General features: G+C 67.8%; 3 protein-coding genes across 6 annotated transcripts in view; 1 reads left to right on the top strand and 2 right to left on the bottom strand.

The window, feature by feature from the left end:
• Positions 1–6774, top strand: part of DCAF8 (DDB1 and CUL4 associated factor 8) — a 16477-nt gene extending 9703 nt beyond the window's left edge. For all 4 annotated transcript variants that reach the window (XM_082333132.1, XM_082333134.1, XM_082333131.1 and 1 more), the window contains 8 exons: positions 764–874; positions 2328–2400; positions 3165–3222; positions 3420–3527; positions 3996–4126; positions 5546–5665; positions 5770–5886; positions 5984–6774. In XM_082333132.1, the coding sequence (XP_082189258.1) occupies positions 764–874; positions 2328–2400; positions 3165–3222; positions 3420–3527; positions 3996–4126; positions 5546–5665; positions 5770–5886; positions 5984–6097 (832 nt within the window). In that variant the 3' untranslated portion in view covers positions 6098–6774. The remainder of the gene's footprint in view (positions 1–763; positions 875–2327; positions 2401–3164; positions 3223–3419; positions 3528–3995; positions 4127–5545; positions 5666–5769; positions 5887–5983) is intronic.
• A 180-nt stretch (positions 6775–6954) lies between these two features.
• On the bottom strand, positions 6955–12532 carry PEA15 (proliferation and apoptosis adaptor protein 15). The gene is made up of 4 exons (XM_082333013.1): positions 12455–12532; positions 9500–9673; positions 8466–8621; positions 6955–8317 (listed from the first exon to the last, which is right to left on the bottom strand). Exons 2-4 carry the CDS (start codon positions 9669–9671, stop codon positions 8253–8255), a joined length of 393 nt encoding a protein of 130 aa, XP_082189139.1. The 5' UTR covers positions 9672–9673; positions 12455–12532; the 3' UTR covers positions 6955–8252.
• Positions 12533–13271: 739 nt separating this feature from the next.
• CASQ1 (calsequestrin 1) lies at positions 13272–17393 on the bottom strand (the record flags this gene model as incomplete). Its single annotated transcript, XM_082332777.1, has 11 exons — positions 13272–13463; positions 13689–13763; positions 13851–13951; positions 14052–14106; positions 14229–14274; positions 15282–15412; positions 15494–15567; positions 15956–16067; positions 16183–16283; positions 16668–16752; positions 17154–17393. 11 exons carry the CDS (start codon positions 17391–17393, stop codon positions 13296–13298), a joined length of 1188 nt encoding a protein of 395 aa, XP_082188903.1. The 3' UTR covers positions 13272–13295.
• Between the last annotated feature and the right edge of the window lie 1115 nt (positions 17394–18508).

Here is an 18508-nt window from a genome sequence, read left to right as displayed (position 1 = left end):
TAATCCTCGTCCCTGCTCCCCCCCCCATTTGCTGGGTCCGTTTCAAGCGGAGTCTGTTGGTCAGTAGGCTGGCGTGGGTCTGTCCCTCCTCTTTCTTCGTGGGAATCCACGCTGCTGTTTGGGTTTGATGCTCGCAGGGTATTGTCACCCTGTGAGTGTGAAACCGCTCTGGAGGCAGGGTTTGCAGGCAGACTGTAGGCAGCTCCCATCTTTCATTAAGCCGAATGGTATAATTAGAAGAAAGACAAGCTTTTGAGCTGGCTGTTCCCTCTTGAGGATGCTGCCTCAGTTTGTATTCGTGTCTGCAAAGCCGAAATATTGAGCTCCTGGGGGAGGGGGGATGGTGTGTGTGTCGGATTTCGTTAAATCTGGGCCTTATTACAGCGAGACGGGTGGGGGAAAAATAACAGCAGAGCGTTTCTGCTCTGGAGTTAATCCGATTCTGCCCTCGCCGCTGCCTGTCCAGCTCCGTCGGGCTCGAGGTCGGGCCCTGAAACCCTTGAGACATTTTGGAGGAAAGTGCTAGGGAATGATTTCACTGCGCCGCTTGAGTCGCAGACAGAGCATGTGCTCGCTTCAGCTGGGAGGCTGAAATGGTTGGGTGGTGTTTTTTTCTGTTGTTGGTGTGTTGGTTTTTTTTTTTTTTTTTTTCTGGGAGTGAGTAAGAGACTCACGCAGCTCCTGCTTTTCCCATCTGGACCCTGTTTTGAATTCGAGGTGGATTTTTTTTTTTTTTGTTATTATTTTTCCTCATCTCTTAAAGGAAACTGGTTGTGACAAAGGAAAAGGAGAAGAAAGTGGGTCTGTACACCATCTACGTGAACCCAGCCAACACCTACCAGTTTGCTGTGGGAGGCAGAGATCAGTTTGTCAGGTGAGTCTGTGCTGGGGACCCAGACCAAGTCCCCAAAGTGGACTTGAACATCCCCATGGGGGCTCAGCTGGTACCCCCGCGAGCTCTGAAATCTCCGATGTCCCTCCCAGAAACGCTTGTGGTTTCAATTATTAATGCCTTCACAGCCTGTTCTCCCATAAGCGGCAGGAACACAAGGGGGATTAATAGCGAAGGATTTGGATCCTTTGAGGTTTAGCCCTGGGATTCACTGTCTAGCCTGCCCTGAAGCCAGGAGATCCTTAGGAACTAGCAGTGCTCTTAATGAGCTTCTGATAAACCTCCTCTCGGTGCCGCACCTGTGGATGGTGCCCGGTGGGCATCGGAGACAAGATTGAGGCTCGGGGAGGGTCTTGGTTTCAGCGAGACCGAGCTCCTTAAGTGACAAATGCAAGGCCCCCGGCCTTCAAAACACTCTGGGCAGCCCCCTGCATGGGACCAGGCTGTGTCCGTCTGTCTGGCCCCTCGGCTCCCTGCATTGGTGCAGAGCTCGCCCCCAGAGCCAGTGGATTTTGAGGTGCAACTCGTGTGGTGTCTATTTTGGGCAGAGGCGAATCGTGTGTGCATGAAGCCCGCCTGCTTCCCAGCTCCCCGAGAGCGAGCAGAGCTGCGGCGTCGCTTGGCTCCCCGAGGATGCGTAGGGGCCGCTTCTTGGGGAGCTAGGGGACGCCGCAGCCCCGCCGCTGGGATCGCTCGTGCGGCATCGGCTCCCCGGAGCGCCAGCCACGCGGGTGTCTGGCGTGCAGGCAGCAGCTCCTGGGGCGCGGGGCATGGAAACACTTAACACATGGGCTCGCAGACTGCTCAGACAGCAGTGCCGGTGCCTCGCTAGCTTGGTAGCTTTCAGAAGAGCCTGGGATTGTTGCTCAAAACACAGCCTCCCCTCCTTCCCACTCTCTGCTCCTCTCTCTGTCCTCTGCCCGTATCCAAGTGCCTCCTCTCCCCCAGCTTCTCCGGCACTGGGCAGCTCCTGGTGGGTGCCCGCATCAGGGAGGCTCGGGGAGGTTGGGGACCCGGAGGAGCCCAAGCCAGCCGAGGAACAAGCACGGTGGCAGTCACGTCCCCCTTGCAGAGCAGCCTCCGGGCTGATGGAGCCCCGAATGCAGGTCTCGGCCTCTGTGCACGCAGGCTTTGATGTTGTCACGTGCCACCGAGCCATGCCTCCGACATAACAGGACGTGACATTAAGCTGCTTTGGCCGAGACTTCTGCCAGTCCAGGCCGCTCGCAGCTCTGCAGATCCCTTGGCGAGGGCCAGAGCCTCTGGCCAGCATCAGGGCAGGTCGTGGTTTGAGGGCTGGCTCAGATGTGGCGTCTGCGTGGTCAGGGAGAGCTGCCGCGTTGCCCCTCTCCTCCTGCCCCAGCCCTCCATGCCCGTCGGCTCGGCATCCCTCATGTCTCGAGTGAGTACCAGATGCCTGCCATCCTTCCCCCAGGATTTACGACCAACGGAAAATAGATGAGAATGAGAACAACGGCGTATTAAAGAAGTTCTGCCCTCACCACTTGGTAAGCGGCTCGATTTCGCAGCGTACCTGTGCGATGGGCGGCACCGGGGGTCCCTCCCCTGCAGGGACGCGGCATGGGAGAGCTCACGGGCGGGGGGGACCAGCAGAGGACATCACACGATGGCCGTCGGCTCTCGGCTGCCTGCGTGGGTGGGTGGCAGCCCTGCTGCAGCGCTGCAGCTCGCGTAGCCGTCTCCTTTGTGCCAGCACCGAGCAAAGCCAAACCTGACGCAGGGTGGGCAAACCTGTGGGGGTAACTGCGTCCACTGTGGGGTGAGTGACAGGCAGCCAGGTCTCCTGCTGGCTGCAGGACTGTCCTTGCCAGCCTCACCAGCAGGACCAGCCTTCACCCAGCTCCCGTAGCCAGGCTGGTGCCAGCGGTGCTCGCCATGGAGCAGGAGCCTGCGATGAGGCCTGGGCAGACCTTGCCGTCTGGATCTGTGGAGCGCTCCCTTGGGAGCCTCGTGTAGGAGCAGCTGAGAAGCGCTCTCTGGCCAAGTCCCTCGCAGGCTTCCTGCCTGGAAAACAGCTTGAGAGGACAAACGAACTGGCTGGGCTTTGTTTTTTTTCCGTAACCCAAATCTTCCACTGTCCATAAAGTCCTGTCTTGGTGTAGGAAGAGGCAGCGATTTTATGCTCTGACTTTAAAGGCCTTGCAGAGCAGTGACTCGCAGGCTGAGCTCTCTAAGCGGGCGCATGGCCGGCGTAGGTGTGCTGGCATGCTGTGGGAGGAGATGGGAGCAGAGCTGTCTGTGCTTTCCCTAGGTGAACAGCGAGTCCAAAGCCAACATCACCTGTCTCGTCTACAGCCACGATGGCTCAGGTGAGTGACTGACCTGCAGCGGGGCTGATGGATGAGTTGTGGGTGGCCCCAGGCTACGGCACTGTGGGATGGAGCCGGCCTGGCCTGGGGAGGCACCGTCGGGCACCTGGGGGGCTTGCGGCACACCCACCCCTAGCAGAGAGACCACCTCCGCCACATGCTCCCTGCTAACACCCGTCTCTTCCATCCTACGCCAGAGCTGTTGGCCAGCTACAACGATGAAGACATTTATCTCTTCAACTCCTCTCACAGCGACGGAGCGGAGTACATCAAGAGATACAAGGGACATCGCAATAATGCCACTGGTAAGGACTGGCTGGGAGGGGTGTGGGGGCAGACCACTCCCTGGCAGGCTGCATCCCACGCCACGGGGGGCTCGGAGGCTCTCCCCAGGTCACTGTCAAACTCCCACCACCACCGTGTCCCATTCCCCGGCAGCCAGCGGGTCCAAGCTCGCTCTGGCTTCCCCCTCCTTGCACCCACAACCAGGCTTTGCGGCAGTCTGGAGGGGGGGGGCCGTCCCCAGAGCAACCCGGAAGAATAATTGCCTGCTTTTAGTGTATTTCTGCAGCTCCCTGTGTTCCATCTTCCTCTCAAAGACCCTTAACACAAACTTGGGCTTGCAAAGAATGAGCTATTATGTGTCTGGGGACGGAAGAGATCCACGCCGGTAACCCTGGAAACTCGCTGGCTGCCAGGCAGGAAGCGAATTCATGGCAGGGAGCGCTGCCCGGCTCCTGATGGCCTCGGGCTGCTTGTTTCTCTCCTTTCAGTGAAAGGTGTCAATTTTTACGGCCCGAAAAGTGAGTTTGTGGTGAGCGGCAGCGATTGCGGCCACATCTTCCTGTGGGAGAAATCGTCCTGCCAGATCGTGCAGTTCATGGAGGGCGACAAGGGAGGAGTGGTGAGTCCCCGCCACCGTGCTGCCCTGCTCCTCCGCCACCTGCGAGCTGGGGTTTATGTCCGCATCCAGCACAAGCCGCTTCCGTGTGCCTGCACAAATTTGCTGCTGCTTTTTGTGTTTTTTCTACCAAAAGCCAAGCAGGGTCCCCATGGGCTCCCAGTGCCCCACGTGCGGGGTGCTCGGCACTGCCACTGCCCGGGGAGCAGCAGCAGGGATGGCTGAGGCAGGCTGGCAAGGGCCGTGGCACCTCGGAGGTCTTCTGGTGTATGAAATCCCACGGGGATTTCACCCAGATGCCCACAGGGTGCTTGTTGCCGAAGGAGGGGTGGGGACGTTGGAGCTGCTGCTATCCAGGATGGGGCAGCCCCCTACCCATCCCCGCGGGGTCTGTGGGGAGAGCTGCGTGCTCCTGGGCCGGATCCGAGCGCTGCTCCCCGCCGGGCGTGCAGCTGCATCCTCACCCAGTCACATCCAGGAAAGAGACGCAGCTGCACCGGGGGCCAGCCCTGTGCCGAATTTCCCAGGCTCCGGCCAATGGCGATCAGGTCCCGAGTGGCCACTGCCTGCGCTGGCGGTGGGATCCGTGCACGGTTTCGGCTCGGAGCCGGCAGATGCTCGGTCTTGCGCACCACCCCAGCAGTCGGTGCCTGTCCCCCGCGGGCGCAGGGCTGGGAGGGGATGGGATGCGCTGGTGGCACCCCCGGCTCCTGGGTTGGGGCAGGCAGAGGGGGAGCAGGTTTTGGGTCGGCATCGAGGGGACAGCAGGTTCCTCGCTGGCGTGGGGATGGGCGGCAGAGCCCTGCCCGCTGCTCCCTCCCGCTCCCGGCCGAGCCGGTCCCCGCTGTGCCGCTCCTCCGCTGGCCCCACAGTCGCCTTTTGTCTGGGTGGCCGCGGCCCTGTGCCAGCTCCTGGCGGCTGCTGGCACCGCCACCCCCAGCCGGCAGAGCTGGTGCGGGGCTGGATCCGGCCCGAGGACCTCCCTGACAGCCGGAGCTGGGCTTCAGCGCCCTGGGATGGATGTGGCCCCTTTCCTGTTGGGTTTGCTGCCAGGGCTGGGTTCCCCGCTTTCATTGCGCCCGTTGCCTCTCAGGGTGCACTGGGCTCGGTGCCCCGTGAATTACTCGGGGGCACCCCAGATTTTGGGGTTTACTTGTGGGGGGTGGCATGTGTACCCCCCCTTCCCAGAATCAGAGCGTGGGGACACTGGGGGTGTCAGCCCCTCTCACTGCCGGGGGGTCCCGTGGGAAGCCCACCTCACCGAGCCCTACGAGGGCTCCCCATCTCCCCTCGCGCCACTGTGCGAGACCCTGGCCCAAGGGCAGGGTGACGGGCTGGAGGGCCACCAGGGAGCTTGTGGGTGCCAGGGTAGGTCCCAGTGCCTTGTTTGGGGTGACCCCCCCCCACCTCTCTTGCCCCCAGGTGAACTGCCTGGAGCCCCATCCCCACCTCCCTGTCCTGGCCACCAGCGGCCTTGACCATGACGTCAAGATTTGGGCGCCAACGGCGGAGAATCCCACCGAGCTGGCTGGCCTCAAGGAGGTGAGACCCAGAGAGTGAGGTGGGGGGTGTCAGAGGGCTGCGGGGCTGGGGGTTTCTCCTGGCCCCGCAGCCCCCTGACCCCCCCACACCCCACCTGGCCCCAGGTGATCAAGAAGAACAAGCTGGAACGGGACGAGGACAGCCTCCACCACACCGACATGTTCGACAGCCACATGCTCTGGTTCCTCATGCACCACCTGCGACAGAGACGCCATCACCGGGTAGGTGCTGGGGTCCCCTCCGTTTGTCCCCCCCGCTCCTTTGCCCACTGCTCCCCCAGCCCCTTCACCCCCTTTCTCTGCCCACCCCCCCCGGCAGCGTCGAAGAGAGCCGGGAGCGCCGGACGGCGACTCGGACGAGTCTCCCAGCTCCTCCGACACCTCGGACGATGAGGAAGAGGGGCCGGATCGGGTGCAGTGCATGCCGTCGTGAGCCCCCCCGGCCGGGGTGGGGGGGCTCCGGGCACGCATCATCCCTACTAACACTTTGAGCTTTGTATTGACTTCTTAAGGACCCCCCACTCCCCGTCCCCTCCCTCCTCGTCCTCGCAGCCCCCCCGGACTACCGGAGGCGGCACAGCCTCAGCCCGGGGCTCCCTTCCCTCCCCAGGACCCGCGCAGAGAGGGGGGGGCTGGGGCTTTTTTGTACTAACGTGGCCCCCTGGTCCCCTCTCCCACTCTTCTGCGGGAGACCCGGCCCCCTCCCTGGCGTCGGCCCTCGTGCTCTTCAGGGCTCCCCCTTCCCCGGGGACTCCGGCCCCCCCGGGGGGGCTGCATCCCCACCTCCCTCCCTCTCCCCCCCGGGGGTGTTTGCAGAGAGATGCTTGTCTAGTTTGTACATATCAGTGATTTGCACTTGGTTTGGCCCTTCTCCGCCCCCCGGCCCCCCCGGGGCAGCGGCCGGAGCCCCCAGGAGCCGGGAAGGTCCTTTCATTTTCTGTTACTTTTAAGGAGATCTCTTCTGGGGGGGAGCGGCGGCGAGGGCTCCCCGTCACTGTTAGAGGCCTAATTTTATATGTATTAAAACCAAATCGAACTCGGATGTTATCAACTTAAAATTATTGTAAAAGTTTGAATATATATTATATATAAATGCAATAAAAACCAACGGAGAGAGGCAGAGGGCTGTGTGTCCCCTTCCCCAGGCTCCCCGTGTCCCCAAGCTGTCCCCAGCCCTGGGGCCAGCACATCCCCAAGCCCCCCCCTCCTGGAGAGGTGTATTTTGCCCCTTTTTGCCATGTTTTCACCCAAACGCCCCCTCACAGAGCCACGCGACCCTCCAGAGCAGCTTTCATCTCCATCTGTTTATGAGAGATCTGTACACAGTCAGCACGGTCGGGGGGGGAAAGGGATTGGGGGGGGTAGAGGGAGCAGGGAGGGTCCCCCCAGGGGCTGGGGGACACCCGTGTGTCACCCGTCCCCCTTCCGCCCCCCCCAGGATCTCACTGGGGGGTGGGGGGTCCCAAACAGTCATTTTGCAACAAAAGACACAGTTTTTTGGGGGAAAATGAATGTGGTCCCTGTCCTGGAGACAATAAATAGGGGGGGACACGGGGGGACACAAGAGCCGGCGGCCGCACACAGGCGCTCTGCGGGTTTTAGCTTTTATTAAATAAAATATATTAACATATACTCTCTCCAGTGCCCCCCCTCGCTAGCCCCCCCCCGGTTAGTAGCTAGAGCTGAACCCCAAAGATCCCTCCCACGCACACACTAATGGGGCTGTGCCTGTTTTCCCAGTCCAGTGCCCCCTCCCTCCCAGTATGGCACTGGGAGAGGCTGGAAGGATGCCTTCTCCTCCTGCCAAAATCAGTCTGGCTGGTTTGGGGGGGGCTGCCGCTTCTGCCCCCCCAGCCAAAGCGGGGCTTTGGGGGGTCCTTCCAATGGAGATTTCCCCAATGCCCCGGGGGGGTCGGGGGTTCCCCCCCTTGAACATCACCACCCTGCACAGGGGCTCCCGCTGCCTCGCCCCCCCACGTCACCTCCTCATCCCCCCACCCACCGCAGCCCCTGGGGGGGGGGACACTGCTGCCGTGCCCCCGCCCTCCCTGCGGGGCTGAGGCCTGACAAACTCACACCATCCGCCAGCCTGCCTGGGGGGGGTCAGGAAAGACCCCCCCCCGCTCCTGCTCAGCCCTGCTGCTCGCCTCCCTTCCCGACCTGCCCTGTCCTTCGTCCCCGCGCCCCCGTGACACTCGCCTGGGTCCCCGTCCCCAGCCCTGGGGTGGGGGTGGTCCCGGTGCCTGTCCCCCCCCCCAGCCACAACTTGGACCGGGGGGGTCCCTGTTCCTGTTGTCCCCCCTCCCAGTGAGAGCTTGGGGGGGGTCCCCTGGGAATAGCAAAGCGCCCCCCCCACACGCACACCCACACGTGCACACCCACGCACACGCACACGCACACGCAGAGCCGCCCGGCCCCCGGCCCCGGCGTGGGGGGGGGCGTTAAGACTTTGTTAGTGACCGTGCCGGCCCCCCCCGCCTGCCCGCGTCCCGGGGCCAGAGAGGTGGCAGGGGGACACGGGGCGGGGGGGGCACAGCCTTCCTCCTCCTCCTCCTCCTCCTCCTCCTCCTCCTCCTCCTCGCCCCTCCTCAGGCTTTCTTGGGCGGGGGGGCCAGTTTGATGATCTCCTCTTCCGAGGGCTGCCGGATGATGTCTGCCGAGACACAGTGGGGGTCAGTGGGGGCTTCTCCCTGTGCCCCCCGCCCCAAGCGATCCTGTCCCTGCCCCGGGGGTCCCTGTCCCTGCCCGGGGGGTCCCTGGCCGTGCCCCGGGGGTCCCTGGCCCGGCGCGGGGGGGCTCACCCTTGTACTTCTTGGCGCTGGGGATGCGGGTGAGCTTGGTGTCCACCTCGTCCTCCTCGGAGATCTTGAGGACCTGGGTGCGGTACTGCACCACCATGGTCAGCAGGTCCGGGCGGCGTGAGATCTCGAAGATGTGCTCGATGTACGACAGGTTGTCTGTGGGGACGGGGACACGTGCTGAGCCACCCGCGCTCCGCGCCAAGGGTGCCCGAGGACAGGGACAGGGATGGTGACGGGAACCACAGCCGGGAACAGGGAGAGGGCAGGGGACGGGAGCTGGGGACAGGGACAGGGAGCAGGCACGGATGGGGACCAGGGCAGGGGACAACAATCCCAGGGGACAGGGACTGGGATGGGGACTGGAAGAGGGGACAAAGGACAGGAACAAGGGCTGGGATGGGGACCAGAGCACGTGGCAGGGTCCAGGGTGGGGACAGGGGCAGGGGAGAGGGATGGGGACCAAGGCAGGGGACAGGGAACAGGGATGGGGACCCAGGCAGGGGACAAGGGACCGGGAGCAGGGCCAGCAGCAGGTGACAGAGATGAGGAGCAGGGACAGGGACTGGAACCAGGAGAGGGGACGGGGACAGGGATGGGGACAGGGATAGGGGAAGGGGCCAGGGTGGGGACCGCAGGGGACAGGGACAGGCAGAGGGATGGGAACAAGGGCAGGGGACAGGGATCAGGGAGGGGACAAGGATGGGGACCAGGACAGGGAAGAGGGGAAGGCCAAGGCCAGGCCTGGGAGTCATGGACTGGGATGGGGATCAGGAGAGGGGACAGGGACCAGACCCCAGGGGACAGGTGACGGGGACAGGGATCAGGAGAGGGGACAGGGCCAGGGCAGGGGCCAGGGACAGAGACCAGGCCAGGGAGCGGGGGACCAGGATGGGGACGAGGAAAGGAGGCAGGGGACCGGGATGGGGACCAGGCCAGGGGACAGACCGGGAGCAGGGCAGCAGCCAGAGCTGGGGACCAGGGGAGGGACAGGGATGGGGACAGGGGGGCCCAGGGCCACCCGGGGGGGGTCTCACCTCTGTCCAGCTTGCTGTGCTTCTCCAGGAAGGCGAACCAGTGGTGGCTGGTGGCGATGGCCTCGCTCTCCTCGCTGGGGATGTCCTCCTTGCAGGCCGACTTCAGCTGCTCCAGGTCCTCGGCCGTGATGTTCTGGGCCAGCTCCTCCAGCAAGCTGCGGTACTCGGCCATGGCTGGCACCACCCGCGTCACGAGCTGCCCGGCCTCAGCCGCTGCCCCCCCCTCACACCGCGGCGCCAGCCGGGCTCCGCTGGCCCGTGACTCATGTGATGCTCACGGGATGTGACAGGGACGGGGGGGACGGCGGCGGCTCTGCTGCGTGTGGCCCCCCCGGCGCAGGGGAGCCTCACGCACCCCCCCCCATTGCACGGGGCTGCTTGCGCGCCCACCCTGGCTCGGCAGTGACCCCCCTCTTCGCACGCTCACCCTGCCCTCGCACAGCCCCCCATCGCACGGTCCGACCCCCCCAGCACGGCACGGCCCCCCTCGCACACTGCCCGCCCACCCCCCCTCGCAGTGGCCCTGGGCACCCTGGGGTGGGGGGACTGGGGCACCCCCAGGGCCAGGCCCGGGTGGGTGTGGGTGTGGGGGGGGTCACACCCTGTCCCCCATCTCCTGTTGCGCCTCGGTCGCCATGGCGACCGCTGCCACCCACCCCAGGGATGCAGTTGCCGTGGCGATCGCAGCACACACACACACACCCCCCGCCCGCTCCTCGGGGTTTCTCCCGTGTCCCTCCCCGGTGGTGGCACCCGTGGGTGCTGGGGGGGGGACCCGGGCACCCCACGCGGGCCACACAGACATGGGGGGGACGCAGACACATGGGGGGGGGGGGGCACGCAGGACACGGACACGGACACGGACACGGACACGCCGCTACCCACCGCGCTGCTCACCCCCGGCACGTGCACGCATGCGCGCCCCCCCCCCCCGCACACGCACACTCGTGCCCACACCCGTAAACACCCCCCCACGCAGACACCTGCACTCGCAGACACCCGCCCGCACCCCGCACACCCGCACTCCCACGTGCGCACACGCGTGCACCCGCACCCGCGCACCCGCTCCCGCGTGGTGCCCCCCCCGCGCGCACACGCGTGGCCCAGCCGTGTCCGGCCCCTTTAAGGCAGCCGATGACTCAGCCCTTGGCCCGGACGCCCGGGTCCTTCCGGGCGGGGGGGGGGCGGGGACCCCCCCCTTCCCCCGCTCCCCCCCCCCCGGGGCCGCCCGCCCCTTCCCAGCCCGGCGGGACCGGCCCGGGTCCCCCCGAGCCCCCCCGAGCCCCCCGCGCCGCGGCCCCGGGTGGGATGGCGGGGGGGATGCCCCGGACCCCCCCCCCTGCGGGACCCCCCCATTCACTCTTCCCATGCGAAGCGTTCATGAATATGCATGAGGGGCGTGGCCCCACGGGGGCCCATTCACAAGGGCGGGTGGGGGGCGCGTAATCCCGCCGCGGGGGGGGGCAGGACACGGGGGGGGCAGAACACGGGGGGGCCGGTTCCTTCCCGCCTTTGTCTCCCACGCTCCGGCCAGGTGCGGGGAGGGGGGGGGGCTCCTCCAACAACCGCGTCCCCCCCGTGGTTTTGGGTGGGTGGCGACAGCGGGACGGGGAGGAGGGACCCCCCCGCCCCCCCGCAGCCCGGGGACAAGGGGCCTTTGTGCCGCGGGGAGCAGCGCGGCGCTGGCCGGGGCCGCCCCCCCCACGGGCCCCCCCGGGAAACCGAGGCACGGCCCGGCCCCACGGACACCGCCCTCCGGGCATCCAACCGCGGCGTGGGCACCGCCGCGCCCCGCGGGCATCGTTCTGCCCCGCGGGCACCGCCCTGGGCCGCGGGCGTCGTCCTGCTGCGTGGGTACCGGCACCGTCCTGCCCCGGGGGGGCCCACCCGTGTCCCGGCCGGAGCAGCATCCCCCGGCCCGCACATCCCACATCTGGGGCACATCTGGGTGCGCTCCCCTCCGCCCCGCCCCCTGCCTCAGTTTCCCCACGCGGAAGCTCCGTGGGCCGGAGCACGGGGTGGGGGGCGATGACTCGTGGCCCCCCCAGCCCTCCCCGTCCCGGGGCCGCGGGGCGGAAGAGGCGGCCCCGCCGCCGCCACGGCCCAGTTTGGCCCCAGTTTGGCCCCAGTTGGGCCCAGCCCGGCCCAGAGGCGCGTGACCTCCTCACGCGCCCCTTTCCACTCGTGTTCCTCGGGAGTCCGGCCACGCGCACCAACCCCCCCCCCCCCGCCCCGGCACCCACCCGCGGGGGGAAGCACCCTGCCCGGGGAAATGGGTGGCATCCCGGCGCTCCGCTGGTACTGGGCGGCACTGGGAGGACTGGGTGGCACGGTGGGGACGGGGCGCGGGTGGGGAGGACCCCGTGCGCCACGAGGACCGGGTGGCATCCACGGGGGATGGGGGAGACGCCGGGTCTCGGGTGGGGATGGGGGAGCCGGTGGCGCCGCGGGGAGCGGGTGGGGATGGGGGACCCCGTGTCCCGCGTGGACCGGGCGGGGACCGGGACCGGGTGGCACCGCGTGGACCGGCGGGCCCGCCCCCCTCCCCCCCGCCCCCGGCGGGTCACGGGTTCGCCCCCCCCCCCCGGGAGCGAAAGGGGAAGTGGAAGGGGCGGGCGGGACCCGCGAGAGGGGGGCACCGGGGTGGGGGGGGTCCTGGCACCGCCGGTAGCACCGGGGCCGTTAACCCCTTCCTGGCCGCGGCCGGGGCGGGGCATCACGGGTGGGGGTACGGCCCTTTACCGGGGGGCCTCTGCTACCGGGGGGGTGACTAATACCGGCGGCGGGGGTCTGCTACCGAGGCCCCTGCCCGGCGGAGGGACCGGGATCGGGACCGGATGGAGGCGGCCGCCGCCTCCATCCGGCCCCGGTGCCGCTCCCGGTGCCGCTCCCGGTGCCGATCCCGGTCCCGGTGGCCGATCGGAGGCTCCGGTCCCCGCGTAGCCCCGCACTTACCGGCCGGCTGGGGCGGTGCCGGTGGCGGTGGCGGTGCCGGTGCGGCCGCTCGGTGTCTCGGTGCTGCCGCTCTGAGCAGCGGGGCGGGGCGGGGGGCGGGGCTTAACGGGGCGGGGCCGATGGGGCGGGGCCTGGCGGGGCGGGGCGGGGGAGGGCGGAGGAGCTGCCCCGCCCCACGGGAACCGTGGGTGGGTGGGGGCTGGCGCGGACACCCGTGGGGGGGCACCCACCCACCGTCCCGTGGGATCCCCGGTGCCCCCCCATCCCTTCGGGGTCCCCCCAACCACCCCCAGGGACCCCTGGCCGTCACCCCAGGAAAGAGCCACGGCGGGGGACACCCACGAGTGTGCAAGTTCCCCGTGGGTGTCACTGGTTCCCCCCCAGGAAGCCCCAGGGAAAGTCCCCCCCAGGCTGTTGCACGGGGATCTCACACGGGGATCTTACACGGGGATCTTGCACGGGGATCTCCCCAGGGCAGCCACGGGGAGGTCGCACGGGGAGGGGTCTCGGGCAGGGGGATCCTGCACGGGGATTTCCACGGGGGGATTTGCACCAGGAGATCCCCCAGGAGCTGCCACTGGGATCTCAGGTGGGGGGGTTTCCAGAGGGGTCTTTTAGGGGCTGATCTCACGGGATGCTGCCCTGTGGATCACACGTGGCAGGGTGACAAGGGGAAATCTCGCACGGGGATCTCGCACCGGGATCTATCTTGCACGGGGATCTCGCCTGTGCCTGGAGCATCCCCAGCCCCCTGTGCCCCCCCAGTGACACAGCCTGGTTCTTTGGGGACTTTAATGGCTCGCACAGGGATGGGGCCAGGAGCGGAGGCCCAGCACAAGGCCTAGTCGTCGTCATCATCATCGTCGTCATCATCGTCATCATCGTCATCGTCGTCGTCGTCATCCTCGGTGTTGATCTCTCCCGCCAGCACGTCCTCGATCCACTCCTCCAGCTCTGCTGGGCCGGGCAGGTCGTCCTCGTCCGCCATCTCCAGCCACACGCTGTCGGCCTGGGGACACGGGGGGACGTGGGACGGGCAGGGGACGGGGCGGGGGAGCACCCGCCATGGGAGGGGGCAGGGGACAGCCGGGGGGGCATGGGACCCCCAGGGGGGACCCCGGCTCCCAGGGGCTGCCTTTGAGGCCCACTGGTGAGATGAGCCAGTCAGGACTCAGCCCCCAGGGCCGGCTGATGGGGGGGCCACGCCGGGGGTCCCGGGGGGGACGACACTCACGTCGGTGATGTTGACCACCCCAATCTGGGGCCGGGACAGGTCGATGCTGAAGGTTTTCTCCCAGTAGGGGATGAGCTGGGGGGCACACACGGGTCAGCCCCCTGAGCCCACCCCCCAGTGCTGGGGGGTCTTGGCGGGCTTCCCCCCCGGGGGGGCCGGTACCAGCGGGAAATCCTCAGGGTCGATCCAGAGGATGCTGAGGTCAGGGTTGTCCGTGTTGTCCCGGGCCACGTCCTTCAGGATCTCCAGGAACTCGAACCCGTCTGGGGGGGGGACGGGGGTGAGGGGCGCCGGGACCCCCCCCGACTCCCTGACCCCCCCCGGACTCCCTGACCCTCCCAGCTCCCCGGCCCCCTCCCTCACCCGGATCATCCTCCTCTGCAAAGGCCACGATGTGGATCCCGTCCATGTCATCCTCCTGGGGGACACGGGCCGGTGTCACCAGCGGGGGGGCACCCCAGTGGGTAGGGGGCTCCCGGGGGGGGGGCAAGGTGATGGGGGCAGGCCCCCCCACCCCCAGCCCTCTGCCCCCGCACTCACCCAGGTCTCGTACATGCTCTCGGGTTTGAGTTTCCTCAGAGTGGCCCTGCCGGAGCGGGGGGACAGTGAGGGGCACCCCCAAACCCGCCCCCCCGAGCCGCTCCCCGCCCCGGGCTCTGCTGTGCAGCTGGGGGGGTGCTCAGATGAGGGTGCAGTGGCTGGGGGGGGCAGGACGCCCGGGCTGGCTCGGGGGGAGGCGGGAGGGGGGCACCGGGCCGGGGCTGAGCCCCCCGGCACCGCTGGCACCTCGGGGGGGCCGCGGAGGGTCCCCCCATCTCCCGCGGGATTGAGGCCGCGGCGGGGGGGGCGGGTTGATCCGGGGGGGGGATTAAGCCTGCGGGAACATCCCAGCAGCGCCCGGGCCTTAACCCTGCCCTGCCCGCCCCGCCGGACCCCCGGGCCCGCCCCGGGGGGGCTCGGCTGCCCCCGGCTCACCGACACCCCCCCAGGCAGGCTCAGCGCCCCCCGCCTGCTGAGGCCTCGCAAACTCGTGTCACCCCAGGGGCCACCGCCAGCAAAGTGGTGCCGGGGGAGGGGGGGGCTGCCAGGGCGGGGGGGGCTCGGCCCTCGCTGTGCAGCGGGGGGCCCCCCCGCCCCGGGAATGCCCCAATCCCCCATCCCCGAGGCTGCGGCTGCCCTGGCAACCACCTCCCCTGGTAACCGGTCCCCATGGCAACGACCTCCCCTGGCAACGGTCTCCCGTGGCAACCATCCCCCCCTTGGCAACCACCTCCCCTGGTAACCGCTCCCCATGGCAACCACCTTCCCATGGCAACCATCTCCCCCTGGCAACGACCTCCCATGGCAACCACCTCCCATGGCAACCACTTCCCCATGGCAACCAGCTCCCATGGCAACCACCTCTCCTGGCAACCACTTCCCATAGCAACCTGCTCCCCATGGCAACCACCTCCCATAGCAACCTGCTCCCCATGGCAACCAGCTCCCATGGCAACCACCGCCCCTAGCAACCAGCTCCCCATGGCACCCCGGTCCCCCCAGCAGCCCCCACAGGGGAAACCGAGGCAGGGCCGGGGGCAGCCGGGCCCCCACCGCTTGTGCTCCTCCACGAAGGCCACGATCTCCTCCTTGCTGTTGGGCCGGTCGGGGATGGTCACCGGCTCCTCCATGAAGGGCTCGTAGAAGTCGATCTCGTTCAGCTTCAGGGTCAGCTTCTTGGCCGCCTGGGGCAGGGTTGGGGTCCCTGAGCCACCCGTGGGTGCTGGCAGGGGGGGACCCTGCCCAGCCGGGACCCTCGCCCCTACCTTGCTGTCGAAGGTGGCGAAGAAGGGGATGTAGGGGTGAAACTCCTCCGCCGCCTCCTCGAAGGCCTTGAAGTCTGGGGGAGCAGGGATGGGTCCTGGCACCGGCACCGGGTACCGACACCGGGTACCGGCCCCACGGCCCCGCACTGGCACCGGGTGCCAGCACCGGCACCCCCAGTCCAGATCCATCCCAGTGGCTCTCGCTCCAGAAGGACCCCCCCCACCCCCATGGTCCCAAACACGCCCAGGGTGTCCAGTCAGTCCTTGGTGCCCTCATGGAGGGATGGACGGACAGAAGGATGGAGGGACGGATGGATGGACGGATGGAGGGATGATGGATAAGCAAATGGCTGGATGGAAGGATGGGTTGGGGGCTGTGGCTGGGGTGCTGGGGGGGCGCAGGAGGCACAGAGGGGACAGGGGCACACAGGGGGACACGGGGGCTGCCCCAGCCCCACATACGCTCCGAGTCCTCGTTCTTGAAGTAGCCAATGAGTTTGGGGTCATCCTCGATGTTCTCGAAGGCCTGGAGCTCGTGGTCACCCTCGATGAACTCCACCGGGTCCTCCAGCACCTGGGAGGGTGGGGGAGCAGCACCAGGGTCCCCAGGGACCCCCCCGGGTCAGGGAGCGCTGGAGTGGGGGGTCCCAGATGCCTGGGTCTCCTGGCAGGTGGGAGGGGGCTCTCACATCCAGCAGGAACTCCACCAGCGTGTCCGCCGCCAGCTCCCCGTCGTACTCGATCACCTCGTCCTCCTTGAACACGTAGATGCTGTCCTCCTCTGTCAGGCCTGGGGGGGGGTGTGGGGGGCTCAGCTGAGGGGCTAAGGGGGTCCCTGTGCCAGGTTTGGGGGTCTTGGGGGTCCCTGTCCCTGGCTGGGAGGGGCTGGGGTGTCCTGTGCCTGGTTTGGAGGCCTGGGTCTGGGGGGTCCCTGTGCCTGGCTGGGGACACAGGGGGGTCCCTGTCCCAGATGCGGGGGGGCTCATGGGGATCCCTTTCTCAGGCTAGGGGATACAGAGGTCCCTGTGCCAGGTTTGGGGGGTCAGGGGGGGTCCCTGTGCCTGGCTGGGGGGGATGCAGGGGGACCTGTGCCAGGTAGGGGGATCTGGGGGGGGGTCCTTGTGGCTGAGGGGTCCCAGCAGGGGAGGGGTGGGGGGGTGGGGGTCACCCTTACCCAGCTTTTTGGCAACAGCCGCATCCTTCTCAGAGTCGACGAGGCCGAAGCCCACTCCCTTGTCCTCCAGCACCTGGGCTGCCAGCTGGGGGGACACCGCGCTGGGGGCACCTGCCACCAACCCTGTCCCCCCCACCCCAGCCAAAGGTCCCCCAGGGTCCCCAGCCCAACTGTGCCCCCCCTCCCCATCCCTCCGTCCCCCCCTACCCGTGCCGGGGGTCCCGGCAGGTGCCAGCTCATGGGGACAGGTCCCCCATGGCAGCCGGTGTCCCATGGCTGGTGGCACTGCCAGCATACCTGGTCCCTACCAGTGTCCCCAGTGCCATACGGGTGTAGTTGCCCATCCCACCGATGTCCCATGGTCCCCACCACTAACCCCAGCGCCGGTGCCTGTCCCACCAGCACCCCCCGGTCCCTACATTGTCCCTGGCGCCACATGGGGTCCCTGCGGGATGTCACCCCCTGCCCTGGCCCCCCCGTGCCCACCTCCAGGATCAGCTCCTCCATCTCGCGGTGGCGCTGGGCCGCCCGGTCGCCCTGGCCGGGGCGGTGGTGGAGCAGGGCCAGCACCGGGAACCGCTTCAGCATCGCCTTGTAGTTCTTCAGGGTGACGGGCAGCACCCGGTCCAGCCCGTCGTAGGTGGGGAAGTTCAGGCCCTCCCTGGCCCCCCCCGGGGCCCCGGCCCCCAGCGCCAGCAGCACCAGCACCCACCCCCAGACCCCCATCGCCTGCTGGACAGACCCACGGACAGGGACGGACACACGGATGGGGATGGACGGGTGGGTGGATGGGACCCACGGACAGACGGGCAGATAGGAACCTGCAGAGGGGGATGGACAGATGGACAGATGGGGACAGACAGGCAGATGGGGACGGGACTCACGGACGAGCAGGGATGGACACACAGACAGGAAATGGACAGACAGCCCCGGGGACAGACAGACAGCTCCTGGGCTGGACAACAGCCAGAGGGGGACAGACAGACACAGCCTCGGGGACAGACAGACGATGCCTTCGCGTCCAGGGACGGACAGACAGACAGAGCCCAGCTGGGACCAGCGCAGGGGACGGACACGCAGCCCCTGCCTGGCCCCCGGGGCGGACGGACAGACACGGCCCCCGGGGGGGACAGGGACAGACACGGCCCCTTCCGGCCCCGCCAGGAGGGGACAGATGGACACAGCCGGGGGGGGGGGGGACACACAGACACGCGGCCCCTTCCCAGCCCCAAAGGGGCCGAAGGCACCAAGGGGGGGGCAGTGGCACCCTGCCCCCCCCGCACCCCTGTCCCCCCCCGGCAGAGGGGGTGCGGGGGGCTCAGGGCCCGGGGGTGCAGGATGCGCCCGGGGGGGCTCAGCCCCGGCCCCTCCCGCCTCGCCGGCCCCGCTCCAGCTCCATATTAAGCAAGGAAAGAGGAGCCGGCGGGAGGGAGCCGGGGGGGCCGGGGGCTAAAAATAAGGAGCCGAGCGTGGGGTCACCAGCGCCGGGCCCGGGGAGCCGCAGCGACGGGGGGCCTCGGGTGGCTGCTCTCCCCCCCCCGGCCTTGGGGTCCCCCGCAGGCGGCTGGTCCCCAGGCGATGCTGGGGACCCCTGGGTGGCCGGTGCCCACCTCAGCCTTGGGGGCTCCTGTCCCCAGCGTCCCTGACCAGGGACAGGGCCATATCAGAGCTGGCCCTGAGGGCACCAGGGTGGGGGTCTGGGTGCCCCCATCTCACCCCCCCCCGGCACTGGGCACCCCCACCACAGGACCAGGGGTCCCAGCCCCGGCTGGAGCCGATGGGGACCCCCCAACCCCGCAGCCACCATCAGGGGGAGGGGAACACAGTATTTTGTCACCTCC

The sequence above is a fragment of the Platalea leucorodia genome (assembly GCF_965183815.1).
Source record: "Platalea leucorodia genome assembly, chromosome: 24".
NCBI lineage: Eukaryota > Metazoa > Chordata > Aves > Pelecaniformes > Threskiornithidae > Platalea > Platalea leucorodia.
The sequence above is the reverse complement of the archived record's forward strand: the minus strand, read 5'-3'. Positions and strand labels throughout refer to the sequence as shown.